The sequence below is a fragment of the Falco punctatus genome (assembly GCF_963210335.1).
Source record: "Falco punctatus genome assembly, chromosome: 12".
NCBI lineage: Eukaryota > Metazoa > Chordata > Aves > Falconiformes > Falconidae > Falco > Falco punctatus.
Window position 1 is genome coordinate 31,762,789 of NC_137592.1, and position 15,118 is coordinate 31,777,906.

Here is a 15,118-nt window from a genome sequence, read left to right on the forward strand (position 1 = left end):
GGTAAATCACAGAGACTGGCTGCAAACCCAACAGCCTTGTCCCGGTCCTTCTCACAAATAATGGCCTGTGAAATCATTCTGATGAACTGCTAATTATCCTAACAGTCCTACAGTACCATATGAAAGCCACTAATCCTTTCAAACAAAGCTAGATGTGCCTCCATTGAAGGAAATCCTTGCCCCATTCACATTCACTTATGGAACAGAGAGAAAATGCTTCGCCCACTGATGCCAAGGCTCAATCCGCGGCGGTGACCTGGCCAGGGAACACTGAAATGGCAAACGGTGCCCGTAAAACAAAATGACACGATGTGACGCCACCAGCTCGAATCCAGCCTCAATGCGTTATGACTGCCCTTCTCACTTAATCGGCATCAGACACCGGGAGCCACTGGAATTACAAGACAAGCAGAGAACAAGATTTAAGGGAACCGCCCCCCCCCCCCCCCCCCATATGGCCCCCAAAATGTAAGCACTGACCAGGAGTTTGGAAAGATTTAAATTATACCAGAAGACAGGCAAGTCTTATCTGTGAAGACATGAGAGCTCTAAGCTTGTGGTACACAAAGATCGGTATTCTATGGCTTTTCTACATCTAAAAGAACTGCGCTAGCTCTATAAAAATTAAACCAAAAACCTGAGAAAATACTCCCCGTTAAGAAAAAAAAAAAACAAAACCACCACACATTTTCACAGGGAGAAAATATTTGGTTTAGTTAAACAAAGGCATGCTCTGCCTGCTCGACCCATTTTCCTTTTCTTCTTTCCCTCCCCCATTTCTTTGCATCACCCTTTTTTCTTTTTTCCACAAACCGGTTCCATTAATCCCACGGTATGATGTAACCACCGAGGGGAGGAAGGATGCTGTTTGCTCAGTATAGCACATTGCTGTAATGGTCCTGTTTGCTCAGTATAGCACATTGCTGTAATGGTCCTGGGTCTTAGCATGAGCACAATAAACCAGAATGAAACAACAATACGGAACTCGGCCAGTCTTTCTTTAATTCCTTTTCCCATTTCAGGCTGCCCTGTGACTCATGGTTAGATGCTTGTCAAATTCAGGGAGGTAAGGATGGGTACTCCTGAGGTGAGCTGGATGCCTACTCACTAAGCACAAGCAAAGGCTGAACAGAATAATCCTGAACCTCTGCTGCGCTTACTTTTTTGTTTAACACACAACTGTGGGAGAAGCACTACCCAAAGAATTGCTTACAGAGGGATGACTGAGGCATGGCATATGCTAAACCAGCGTGGAATCTGCTTTCAGCTATGCCAATTGACAACAGAATGTTACACACTCTGGCCATGCCCCAGATCCGTCTCCTGTATCACGAGCAAGCGCACAAGAGGCGCCGAGGGAATTTTCAGATGGCCAATCTGACCACTGCGTGATTTATTTAAATCATTCAAGAGGGAATACAAATGAGAAGCTGATTTACCATGCCTCAGCTCCTCTCCCTGAACCAGGAATAACCCTTCCGGACAAGCCTATTGCCCACACTCGCTGTAGTGCCAGAGAGATCGCAGCGCGTAGGCAGGACAAGGGTTAATGTATGTATGCCACTCTGACAGGACAGAAAGGTAGCAATGCTGAACTCGGTTATGCTAAGTATCATCTAGGAATAATGACTGCTCCTCTCCACCCCCTGATCTTCCTTTCTTCCAAACTATACTTTGGCAATTAACTGACCCCTACAGAAGACAAAAGTACCACCACATACTGCATGCATATGTAAATTTACTCCTAGATGACATATAATTTATTTCCTTTTTTTGTTTTTAGTTTTTAGTATTTCTTCCATTTCAAATAATTGCTCTTGGAAAAAGGGGGTAAAAAGAGGAGACCGACCAAGCCAGCAGAGATCAAGTCAATACCCTGAAATAATCAGAAAATATTTGCAAAATCCTGACATACTTATTTACTCACACCACGCTTGCTACAACCAGCTTAGGATGAGCCTTCCTCACGTCTCCAGCACAGACCCCGTACTGAAACAGTGACATTTGTCCCTAGTCGAAGTGTCAGCAAAAGCCACGTGAGGTACCCAGACTGCAGTGAAACCCACCTTCCCAACGCCCAAGGCATAAGCTCCCCGACAGGCGAATTTTACTCTGCAAGTGCCACAAATAGACAGGACCGGAGGAGTCCTCACTTGAGTCACTTGCAATTTGTATCAGCGTTAATAAACTGCCATATCTAAAGTCACTGCCTCGATAGACATCTAGCAATTGTCTCATGTTTTTTTGCCCCCTTTAATCATTTACCTTTGCTGACCTCAGGCTCTTTGAAACTAAGCTCCTGCACTTAGGGAGAAATTGCATTTTCATTCAGATAATCGGACAACCCCTGAAATCGCTGTCAGTTACAAAGTGAAATTGAAGTCTCTTGATTAGACATTTACAGGCCACTACTCCGAACAGACCAACAGCTCCTCTTGTCTGCCTGCTTAAGGACAGTTCGTGATGCCTTGCATAGTAAGATATTCAAACATCTCACTTTACAGTGTTTGTTTTTGCTGTTGCTGCTACAAAATAATGTTGTTACTATTCTTTCTTCAACAACTTCTCCCTCTAAACGCTATAGAGTGGATTTTACTATATTCATGTCAGACAACAGCTAAAGCTGTCAAATTGTGCTGAGTGATGAGAAGCAAGCTTTATGAGCTAATGTGAGAAGATTTCTACAAAAAGTTAAAATTTATCATTACAAAAATTGTTCTGGCTTCAGTCTCAGTGAATGACTGGTTTTCTATTAAAGTCAGCATAATTGAAATGAACATTTTGCCTACATACCCTCATACATAACACACTCTAGCCAACAATCTCTAGCAAAACCATGCTACATGTTTCTTAACTGCAGTACTTGAAAAATAAAGTCTTCTAGTTGATGGGACATAAAGTGAGCAGTCATACTACTGCAACTTAAGTAGAATTTCCAAGCAATAAAGAATTGCTTGGAAAAACTTCCAAGCAATGAAATAATGGTAGACTTCTCCCACGCATTCCCTTGCCCATACAATGTTTTATTTAACCACATTTGATAGAACAGATTATTTAGGATGATGAACATTTGCAGCATTTTTTTTCCCATTTTTTTTAAGAGTAATCAACAGCAGTATTTGAGAGCTGTTCTGAATGCCAGGGTTGGGGTGCATGCCCTGGGCAGATTTAAAGTAAAAGCAAGGCAAATTGCAAACACAAACCAGCCCGAGAAGAGCATGGGTGCATGGATGCACATGGACGGGAGCCACAGCATGTTCTGACCAACTGGAACACCAGGATTTTAGGACGCGTCCATTTAGGCACAGCCAAAGGAACTAATCTCACATCTGTTGCTTTGTCACAGCTCCTAAGCCCCTCTCTGTGGGCACTGAACGTCCAAACCCAAAATAACAGCACAATTCAATTCAGGCTGATAAGTTTTCCATAAATATGGCAATTCATTATTTTTGCTGAAAGCTCCCTCATAATTCTTGTCGTGTGAAATAAAGTGAACATATCCACTAACTGCATCAATTCTGTTTTAAAAATACATGCGCTTGCATTATTTTTTTTGCAATACTTCATTCGCAGTGCAAAAGGCACTTTTGGTGGAGGGGGAGCACACCAGAAGCGCTGCGTGCATGAGAGGCATCGCAGCTGACAAGCCCAACAGACTAGGTCACACAGGGGAAATTTGGTGCTTGACCTCAGGAAGAACAAATCAGGCCCAGACCAACGATCAGAAACGATGTCTTCTTTAGCCCCCAACTCCTTCACATCTCCTCCTCTCCGCTGGTCTGTGAGGAGGAGCCAAGCCCACAGCCATTTCTCCCCATCTCCTTTCCACCTACATCCCGCTAGAGCTGCCGTCACGGAGAAAGTTGACCGACTCCAGTGATTCAGCAATGCAAGCACGGATTAAGACTACATCTGGCTCCTCTTCAAGGTAGAGAAAGTTTCTCAGAGTTTTTTGAAGTATCTCCAAGTCTAGTCATTCCCTGCTCTTCTTTATTTTACAGTTGCAGATGAGCTGAATTAATGAAGTAAATTAGAGAAGCCCTAACTCAGTTGCAGATATGCAGGGATAAAAGAACATATTTGGAAAGCAGTCAGTTTGCTTTGGAAGCATGTTGGCATTTCCTTGCAGATACAGCTGCAGTAGAGAGAGCTAAAGAAAGAGTTAACACTTGTGTAATTTCTGAGGAGGTGTCTGAGCGCATCCCCTGCTAGATGCGCCCTGCAGAACAACCTGAGCAAATCTTTTATGGCTGAGCCCTCCGCCTGCTCATGCTTCAGCAGCAGCCAGCTCTTCAGGAAACACCTATCCATGTATTTAAAAGGAAGACTCGTTACTGTGCCCTTTACAGTTCAAATACACGGAACAAAATCAACAGACGATGTACATCCCATTGTGCACCCATCCACGCAGCATGAGGTGCACAGACCTCGCCTTCGGGTAAACCCTGCTGTAGCTTCAGCCTTGTCTGCCCTGCTGAGATTCGGGATCACGGATACCGTGGAACTATTCCATGTGTACGTTTTCAACCAAGCCCCAGAAATGGTAAAGCTTTTTGACTCTTACTCTAATTACAGCACCTGAGCCAGTCACACCCCTTAATCTGGGCTATTTTGGTGGATTTGACCAGTTTAGCGCTTACAGAAATTCAGAACCAATGGCTACAGTTTTCTGCGATGATTCAGTAATCACAGGCCAGAGATGGCGATTGCGACTGAGCACGGCATCCTCCCCACCACCTTATCCCAGCCGTACGGCACAATATCCAGCAGCACTTCTTCTCCCCCCCACCTCCTTTCCCACTTTATTTCACTGGCTCATTTTTTCTGTCAGCTAAGGGGGAAGGGTACAAACATTTATGTTGTTCTGACCAATTACACCTGTGTTTAAATCAATATTGTCACTGAATATTTTTTAACATTTTTCAACTCGGAGAAATGCTCTCTTTTTCAGCTTAACACTATGGACCATTATGAGAAAACATCTGTGATATGCACGCGTGTGCACGCACATGCTTGTGCACAAATGTATATAAAGTCATGAGAAAGAGGGGGGGAAATCAGTTCCAGACATCCGTGTTGTGATTCAGAAAGAAAAAAATATCTAAATGATGAGTACACAGCCTCTTTTCTTTATGTTTGTTATTATAACTTTACAGAACAGCGTTATACTTTATAATACACTTCCATCAAATCAGACCGTTCCATTCTACTAATAATCACAGCTCCGTTCACAAGTCAACTCACTATCACAGCAAGATGTATCAGCTCTGCCTACACTGTATTTACACACCAGAAAGGAAGTTGTTAGCCTCCAAAAATTTGTTAGATACTGTGGCAGACCTGAGGACATCAAACTGAGTAACAAAGAGGTGAATTAATCGATACGGGGCAAAGCCAAGGAAGAGGTCAGTCATGTCATCTTGATTACTCAGAAAGGTTAAGAACTTTTGCAAGTTTTGACCAAGGAGAAGATAAAAGATTAACTTCGGTGCACTACACTACGTGATCCATCAAAAACATAATCATCAAGCATATCATCCCAAGGTTAACCACGGTAATGGCCACCTGTGTGAGAAAGCTGAGAAAATATTAGGGCTGTAGAATTCCCTGTGCTTGCTCACACCGGGCACGGCAGTTGTATGCCAGAGTTTTGTCTGCAGAGTGCTCCCCTGGACTAAAACAAAGAGACAGAAAGAAATTTCCCTTAAAGCCAAGTCAACTTCTTGCTATCAGAAAAAATCCATCTTTGAAAATTAGAAACAGCAGGAAGTACGCTGTATTGAATGCTAAATTAATTTCTTCTGATAACTTATTTCAAACAGTGTTTGATTAAAAGACAATAAAAGATGCTTTAAACCCAGAAAAACATGGTTACCGCAGGCTGAGGCAAAAGTGGTATTGCTGATAAGTGACAACAAAGTGTTGTTATTTGTTTAGCTCTTGTAAAGGCACCCCAGTCAATCAATAGCTGTGCATGTACTAAGGCAGTAGGGCTTGTATAAAGATGCTTATCCGAAATCCATGAGCAACATTCCACTTTTGATTACAGTGCTCCAGACTGTCCACAGTGCTGCTGAAGACTGTATGCCTCTCTGACAAGCCGTATTGACAGAAATAATAATATAGAAACCACACTTCCCAATATGCATATCTAACTGCACAGCCAATTAACCACTATGCTGACTGAAATTGCTTTGTTATTCATTTTATTCCAACTGATGTTAATACTTTGGCAGCCGATGGGGATAATAACTGATGGAGCATATTGGAAATTTTGAAAGGGGATATAAAATTCATATAATTTAAAGATGTGGAGAAAGCTGCTATGCTTTACAGTCTTAAAACATGAAAATGCCTCAGTTATGTTTGAGAAGCACTCAGAGCAGGAGGACTAGTAAGTATTTGAAAATCCGTCAATGAAAAGGAGACATAAAAAAAAATTGTGACATAGGAACAGGTTTGAAAAAACATTTTAAAACATCTCTCTCTAAAAAAACGCAATTATAACACAAAGATGAGACTTTTTACTTCTACCTCTAATATCGCATTGAATAACAATGCTTGAACATCTGGAAACATTTACATTTAGTGTTTTAATCAAAATATAACCCTTTTCTGCAACATAACAAGCACATTCTAACCAGAAAATGTAATTTCATTTACCCTAACCCCTACAAATATTTGGTTTATTATCATTATATGCAGAAATAGCAATACCAGTAGATTTAAAACAAAAAAAAGTACAAGGTCATAAAATTATCTTTACCTACACTAATAAGCCTTTCCCTGCAGTTTTCTTGCAAAGAAAAAATGCCATCTATAGATCATACGCACATCTTTCAAAGTTGTTTTGGTCATATTTTTCACGATGGGGGTATAAATGACTTCGCTGCAGCGCCGCAGTTCCAGCCCTGCTATTCTTCCTTAACGAAAGCTCCTGTGGAGTTCAACAGGCACCTTCCCCAGCGTGGGCTGGGGTGCCAGGAACAGCGAGCTGGTCATTCTGCTAGAGAAGTCTCTCTAAATGGAAATAACATGGATGAATCCGGCGCACACAGACTTCGGCAGCGGTGGGGAAGCAGCGGCTGGAAGCAGCTGGCCCAGCTCAGAAGCGAGAGCTCAGTACCCACATCCCTGCTGCCACGTCACGTTCAGGATAGAAAAGACCGGAGGGGGACACGTGCTGCAGTAACACACACACCATCCCGGCACTCAGCCTCGGCTCTCACCCCCAAACCGTACCAACTTCTCTTCCTCAAAGCTCTCATTTTCCACAAACTCCTCTTCCTGCTCAGGAACTTTGCTGTTGATGCACTTTTTCACCCCCTCTGCTCAACCTCTTCAGCCCCTCTACCATCCCACCCCAAAGCTCCCTAGCACTTCCCCACCCATAACTACCAATCTCTCAATAACGGCTCCCAACACCCTATTCCCTCTACTCCAGGCTGCCTCTGCTCCCACTAAACCATCAGCCTATACCTCGGTCACAAGCCTCGTCAAGCCAAACCCCCTCCAGCACCATCCTAACCCAGGTCCTTAAAAGCTCAACCCACACGTGTACTGCCCAGCCTCTTCCATGCCGCCTGTGAGCACATCAGTCCTAGTCCCTCCCCATTCCTGCCTTCTCTTCCCAAGCATATGCCCATATCGAGATGCAAATGTCATTAGTCACCTCCTGGCTCTTATTCTGCCAGTTTAAAAACCCTAGAATCAAAATATATTTATCAGAAAGCAGCCTGAACAAGATCCTGAGAGGACAGAAAGAAGATCATTCCTGGAAGAAATGGACACACAGGCTGGGGGCCGTAAAAGGCCCAGCCCAGTAGAGAGCAAAGAGGTGTCTGCAGGAAGGAAGGGATGAATAAGGATGGTGACAGCCAGCCATGTGGCTACACCTTTAAATTTTTAGTTCTTCAACGTGTAATTGTCACTTCTCACATGATCCGTTGTGTTCCTGGATTCTTAAAGAAACTGCCTCTCTTCATTTAAAGTTACGGAGAAAGTTGCAATCTTTTTCCTTTTATGTGGGCTTGGCCACGGACAGTCCACGTTTCTGCAAACTAGAGGCACTGCAGTATGAGCTACTCAATACTCAAAAAAAAAAGAAAAAAAAAGATTGCCTGGTAGATACAGCTATAACAAAAGCAATAGCCGCCTTCTTAAATGGAGCAAGGAGATATGAACATGAATCACCAAACAACCCACGTGACGCAGAGACCCCTGGCAAGCGCTGAGCAGCCTGGGACTGCTGTTGGCAAACATTAGTCTCTCTCTTGCTCCTCTGTACTTCTCCTTACGCTGCTGATGTCATGATCCAGAGAATTATTTTCTTATTCCTTCCCATGGCTAAACTTTCAATTCTTTCAACCATCTTTCACCTTCCTGAGTTTAATGAGCCAGAAAGCAAAGCCAAAACATCATTTGGTCAAGCTTGAAAGATGTTTAACTTTTAGGTTTAGTATCTTCAAAAACCACGTGCTGAACTATTTCTTGTTTAATAGGGTGAGCAAACTGCTTGGTTGGAATTGTGTTTGTGTCTCTGCGAGGCACAACACTGTCCGCTAAAATCACATGAGATCATACCACTGAGAAAAATCCCAGCAAAATTACCTGACGTTAGTGTTAGCAGCAAGAGCGTGGTTTGGTTTTTCAAAAGAAGTGGAAAAAAAATCCAACCATGCTGGGCTTTTTGGCTTTGCTTATACTATTAGCTGGAACTGGGTTGTCTCAAGGAAAACTGAAATAATTAAAAAATCAACGTGTTTGCCGCAAGGATGGGGGTGGCAGGGCTAGCCGGTGCCAGGGGTAGAGGAGGAGGAGGTGTGGGTGTCTGAGGACTGTGGTGACATTTATTGAATGCCTGGGCAAAGTGACCGTTTCTCCTTCCTGTGACACTTTTGATTCACCACATCAGAGAGCAGCGCCTTCATTGGGGATTGACTAACCCACCTACCCTAAAAGCTCTTCTCGACTTTTAGCAGGTATGGTGCTACGAAAAGCTGACAAAGTGACAAAAAAGCAGATATGAGGTCACCCTAAAGACTCCAATGTTTACGTCCAGTTGTATTAGACTAGAACAGAGTAACTGCAGAACTGAATGGAGCTAATGCTGAAGGAGATGAGCCTGAGCAGTGAATCCTCCCTCTCCCCACGGGGCGGGGGGCACTGATGAAGGGCGCTCTGATGCCAGGGCAGGCGCAAGCACCCCCTCACCCCTCACCCAGTTCCCCCCGACCATGCTTAGAAATGCAGCGACGGGCTCCAGAGGAGCTGTGGCCAACCCTGCGCAGCCAGAAAGAGAAATGCTCCTGCCAGGCTTGTGGAAGCAAACAGGAACCCCTCTCTGAAGGACTCATAATGAAAGGAATTAGCTGCTTTAAAACACCACCAGATAGTAAAATTTCTGATAAACACAGTAAAGCAAAGACGGTTAGAGCTATCAAGTAAACATTCTGAAATGTCTCCTTCTGTCACGTAACATCCTTCATTTTGTAAAATCAGCTACTTAACTTCTGGAGAGGCTCCTGGGCTTCCCTATGAAGTCCTTAAGAGGCAGTTCTACCACTTCATCTTTCATTTTCTTTAGCAAGACCCGTTTCTCCTGAGAAAGCTCCCTTTTTACACCGTCGCCCTTTGATTGGGGCCAAGGTAATCTTTTTTAAAAATGGCAAAAGGTGTGATTTTAAAATGCATTCTAAAGAATTGTAGCTGGTACCTCTACAATCATGGTTCTTTTCCCCTCATTCTTTTAGCTTTCCCTCCAATTAGTAGCAAACCTCTAAAAGATATTCTCACGTGGGGAGGAATATAAAGAATAAGAAACATACATGTATATGTGCACACACATACTTCTTTAATTTCCCCCTGTAAGCACACACAGTACAGAAAATGCAGCATTCTATCTCACACTGCCTCTGCACTACACAGAAGAGTGGTGGCCTGAATTTCTCAGTCTCTGTCTCTCTCTTTTTTTTTTTTTTTAATTAGACCAGACATCTAACTTTTTTTTATAACAAAATGCTTAAGAAAGCCATTTCTGTGCACTCTGCCTTTTCTAGCAGTTGAGTATTAAAGGGTATTTAGCACATAGTGGGAATTTTCAGGTAAACAATACTCGTATCCGCTAACGCTGGCATTACTAGTCACTGGAGGGGGGAAAATAATGATCCAAGAAATCCTAACGACCTGGTGCCTGCAACTAGGTCATCTTGCACAGAGCTGCAAAGGTTAAGTGCAAGACCTGTTTTTTACTTTGAAAAGCTTGTAAATGACATCGCATGATCGTGCAAATGAAGCAAGGCAAGATGAGAAAATGAAGAAGAATGAAGCTGTATAATCTAATCAGAAGCCAACGAGGGTTTTTTATCTTTTTTTTTTTTTTCCCCCTCCCTCGGAGACAAAGGCAGGCTTTAAATCCTTAAAACACAGCCCGGTGTTTCGCCTTCTTTTATGGCTTTTGGAAGGCTGAGCACACGCGTGTCTCTTTTGCATGTATTTATGTGGGGGTTCACCTAGGTGTGCACGGGGAAAGGCAGGGAAATGGGTCCCAGGGGCTGCTGGCAGGGCACTACTGCACCTTCCTCACTTCACAAACTAAGTCCCGGAGCACTGTAATATTTAAGCAAAATCTATCCGCACCCGAAACGAATTTTCTTTCAGTCCCCCTCCTGACCGCCACGCTGGGCATCGCCCCCCTCCCCCCCCCCCCCCCCTCGCGGTGCCTAAGCACTGCCTCCCGCCCCGGCCCCCCGCACAAGGAGCTGATCTCGCCTCGGTTCACCCACTCCCCCAGGGTGATGGATCGGGAGCGGCGCCGTCACCGCCAGCGACTGGGGCAGCACCGCGGCGCCCCCCGCCCCGCGCTGGGGCCCCTGGGCGCCCGGCCCTGCCCTGCCGCCCGGTGCGGGGCCACAGCACCCACCGCCCTGGGCCCGGGGGGTACGGGGCGGGGGGGAAGCTGCCACCCGGGGACCGCGGCTCCGGGCTGGGCTCCCTAGCCGGCTCCGGCGGGATGGGGAGCGGGGGGGTGCGGGAGAACCCCCCTCCGCCACCCGCCCCACGCCCACCGGCCCCGGGGGGGGCACAGCAGCGCCGTCCGCCCGCCTCGGCTCTTCGTCCCTGAGGGGAGCGGCGGGACGGGCCCGCAACACACACACACCCTCGGCGCTCTTCCTCCCACCGAGCGCGGCAGCAGCCCCCGCCTGACCTCTGCGGGGCGGCTCGGCTCGGCTCGGCTCGGCACGGCACGGCACGGCACGGCACGGCACGGCGCACCCTCCCCGCCCCCCCATGCAGGGTAACCGGAGCGGCCCCCGAACCCACCGTGTCCGCCTCGCAAGGAAGCCGGTGACCTGTAGATCGCGATAGGCACTGAATGATGCTTGCTGCTGCCATGGAAATGGTGAATGTGGTGAGCGCCCAAACTGGAAGCGCCCCACGCCACCCCAAGGAGGCCGCTGAGAGTGAGCGGGACTATCCAGAGCAGGGCCATGCGGCCCCCGGTGCTGCTGCTGCTGGCGGGTCCCGGCTCCGGGGTGCCCCTGAGGAGCCCCCCCATCCTCCGGTGGCGGCGAGCGGCCCGCGGCGTCCTCGGCGGAGCAGCGGTCGCGGCAGAGGAGGCAAAGTTTGGGCAGGGGCGCGCTGGCACACGGGCACGGCGCTGGCTGCAGCTCACCGCACCAGCCCAGCCATCTCTGCCCTTTGGGAAAGCTTATCGGGATCCTTCTCTCCAGGTCTTCTTCTACCCAAAACAATCCGAGACATAGTCAGAGGCGGAGAATCCAGGCAGTTCAGAGCCTTCGGAAAGAGGGGGAAAAGCCCCGCGCTCAAACGATCGCTAGTTTCGGCTTTCCCGGGGCGGGTGTTCATTAACAATACTCCACAGTTGCAAGGGCTACGAGAGTGCCAAGCATTCCCCCATCCTCAGTAATCCACAGTGTAGCCAATCATGCCACATTTCTACTAAGAAAGAAAAAAGGGGATGCCACTCCATCAGCCGGCGCTGGGAAAGCAGAGAAAAAGCAAACTGCTGCTCTCCCCTCCTTTCATCCCCAAACTGGTGAGCCCTCGCCGCGCAGCTCCAGCCGGCGCACACACTCGCACACACACGCTCGCACACACCCGCCAGACAATGATCAGGCTGCTCCGGCAATCCCAGTGCTCTGGCTACTGACAGTAACACCCGAGGATGTTTTCAGGGAGAATAGTGCACCCTTATGAAAGAAGCTGCGGGCAGGGGGGGGGAGAGAAGAAAAAAAAAAGCACACCAGAAAAAACACAACAAAAAAAAAACCACAACCCCCATGCTTGCGATGAGCAGGGCTATGCAAATCTGCAGTCTCGGAGCAGCAAATCGCTGGAGCCTGGATGCAATGCAGAGGACGAGCCTATGCGAAGGAGGGAGGCTGGGTTCAGCTCCCACACAGTCGCGCTGCCGCTCTGCCTGCGGGGAGCCGCGCAGTGCCGGAGCAGGGCTCGGGCAGCGCGCAGGGGCCGCGCAAGAGCCGCGCAGGAGCCGCCCCCCCCGCCCGCCGCCCCCCCCCAGCGCCGCGCAGGCAGCCCCAGGGCGGCAGCGCTCCCCCTCCGCCCGTAGCTCAGCTGGACCAGGATCTTGAAACCCCACTTGCATCTTAAAATAAAAGAACCATTTCGGGTCTTTTATTTGGCCTAAACTTGGCCCATCAGGCATTTCCCTCTGTCTGTTCGAGCATCGGCTCTGATTACCGGTAATTACACGCTGCCTAACAAAGAGTTACCGGGTTGGCTTTTTTTCCCCGGCACTACTCAGCCACTGCACCTCGGCTGCCCACCGCAGCCACGGCCGCAAAGTGGGCTGGAAAAAAAAAACAAAAAAAAACAAAAAAAAAAAAACCAAAACAACAAAAACCCACCCACGTATTCCCGTTTCGGGGCTGAACCCCCCCACCCCTCCGCCGCTCCAGCTGCAGGGCGGCGCCGCCAGCGCTCGCATCGCCCCCCGGGGTGCGGGACCCACCGCGCACCCAAAGCAGGGGGAAGCCCCCCCCCCCTCCGCCGGTGGGAGATGTCACGTTTACAAAGCGAGGGGGTTACAGCCCCAGGGAAAGCAGCGCAGCCCTCGGCGGGGGCCCCCCAGCAGCCGGCCGCGGGGGGCGCAGCCCCTGCAGTACCGCACCTGGGCACAGCAGGGGGGATGAGCCGCACGCTCCCGGCTCTCCTCATCCTCCTCTGCCCCCTCCACCGTCCCCGTGTGTCCCCACGCCCCCCCCCCCCCCTCCCCAGCCTGCCGTAGCTCTAGTGCCATGCCTTCAGCAGCATGAGATCATGGGTGCGGGGTGCGGATGCGTGAAAGGGAGCGGGCGAGCGGTGGGTGTGAGGATGCTTTTTTATACGTTTGGCGTTAATTTCAACGAAAAAAAAAAAAAACCACTGCGGTTCGCTGAGGCGCTCGCTAATTCACACCGGGGGGAGTCGCAAACCCCGCCAGCTGCGAAGGCTTGGGAGGGAGGCAGGCGTTTCGCCCCGGCGCTGCTCAGCACAGGGCGGATGGCTCCCCAGACCGGCAGAAACGCCCTTCCCGGCCGGGTGGGGCTGGGGGCTGCACACGGCGATGTAAGGACCCAGACACCCCAACCCCCCCCCCCCGAGCAAGGGCGAGCCCCTGCCCCGCCTGCGGGGCGTTTCGCATCCCTCACACACCGCCCCGCAGCCCAGCCACGGACTCAAAAGTTTTGCAAAGCCGCCGAGGTACATTGCGGGAAGCCAGTAGGCGGGGATGGAAACACTCGGGGAGAAAGACCCCCCCCACCACCTGCCAGGCTTAGCGCCCAAAGCCCTTCTGGCTCCGTGGGAGGGCACCCACGCACGGCAGGGGGCCCGCAATGGATGGGGGGGGGGGGGGGGGGGGGGGGGCTCTCCTGTACCCCCGGCTGGCCACAGCCACAGGCGGCTGGTGGGGAAATCGGTGGCTTTTCCAACCTGCCTCCGCAAGCCTTAGTGTAAAAGAAGGAAGAAGCCCCAATTTTCCAAACTCTCCACATGCAAATGATGCGCCCTGTTGCCTTTGAAAAAATAAAATACAGTAAAACGCTCTTAAGTTTCAAAGTTAAGGAAAGAAGGGCAAACAAAAAAAATCATAAACACCAACCTGGATTCACCAGCTCTCCTAAAATCAAAGCCCCTGACGTGTATTTCCTGTTCATGCAAGTAATACGGGTTAGAAAAAAAAATTCCATAAATACCAGTAGATTTCTCTCAATCTGACTCAGGAAACATAATAGTTCCATCAGTCACTAGAACTGGGGTTTCGGTAAACTGTTCACATGTTTGCTGCCGTTTTAGAAACACACAGTGGTTAACTGACTGTTCTTAACGATTCTAGACATCCTACAGATGAGTATCCCCAAATTGCTAGCACTTCTCTGAAAGAGGAAGCCGGCATTGCCGACCCCGTACGGGTACGGTTGGCTGCGCGGTTGTTCAGCTCCCGTTTCGGTTGGCAAGTCCTGCCTAGCGTAACTTCTGCTTGGCTGTTGCAAGGCCTCTGCCGAGAGCCGTGCTGTGCTACCTTTTACTGGGAATTTCCCTGCTGGCATCCAGGGATGCACGGCTGCCTTGGCGTTCCCCCTAGGTGTAACCTTGCTCCCGCAGATCCCTTCCAGCCTCAGCCCAGCTGATTCAACTTTGGTTGAAGATACACATCGGTGTGGATGCAGTAGGACTTTGTGTAAGCGTTCTTCTCTGTCGTTGAGTATGTTTGTAGCTCCAGCCCCTTATTCTAAATTCTTACTCCATCTGCCGTCTACTGTGTCAAGCAGGCCTAAAGTGCTTAAATACCAAGGACAAATGAATAAAATGTTTAGGTACTTCAAAGGTAATTAATTTAATATTTTACTGAAGATAAAAAGGGTGTTTAAGTGCTCAGCTTTATTAAATGTGTACTATTTATGCAGCGCACACACATAACTGCCACTAAACTTTCTAGTTTAAATCTCTGTTTGGAGACTACTTAGAGAAGTTTTTTGCATCAGATAGATTATAATGGATCATTTTTAGGTGTTATGTTATGATGCTAAACACTACTTAGGGACTGTTAAATTAATGGATTATTTTGCTGCTGCGCATCCACACCAAGAGTTGG

General features: G+C 48.4%; 1 protein-coding gene across 14 annotated transcripts in view; it reads right to left on the reverse strand.

Annotated features, from left to right (window-relative positions):
• Nucleotides 1-15,118, reverse strand: part of NRXN1 (neurexin 1) — a 730,370-nt gene that overhangs the window by 273,470 nt on the left and 441,782 nt on the right. The window contains exon 1 of one of the 14 annotated variants that reach the window (XM_080407802.1): nt 11,323-13,224. The exons of 10 other annotated variants lie outside the window; for them this stretch is intronic. In XM_080407802.1, coding sequence (XP_080263928.1) covers nt 11,323-11,557 — 235 coding nt within the window. In that variant the 5' untranslated portion in view covers nt 11,558-13,224. Of the gene's footprint in view, nt 1-11,322; nt 13,225-15,118 lie in introns of those variants that run through there. 3 more of the 14 variants (XM_080407801.1, XM_080407817.1, XM_080407816.1) reach the window with 3 other exon arrangements.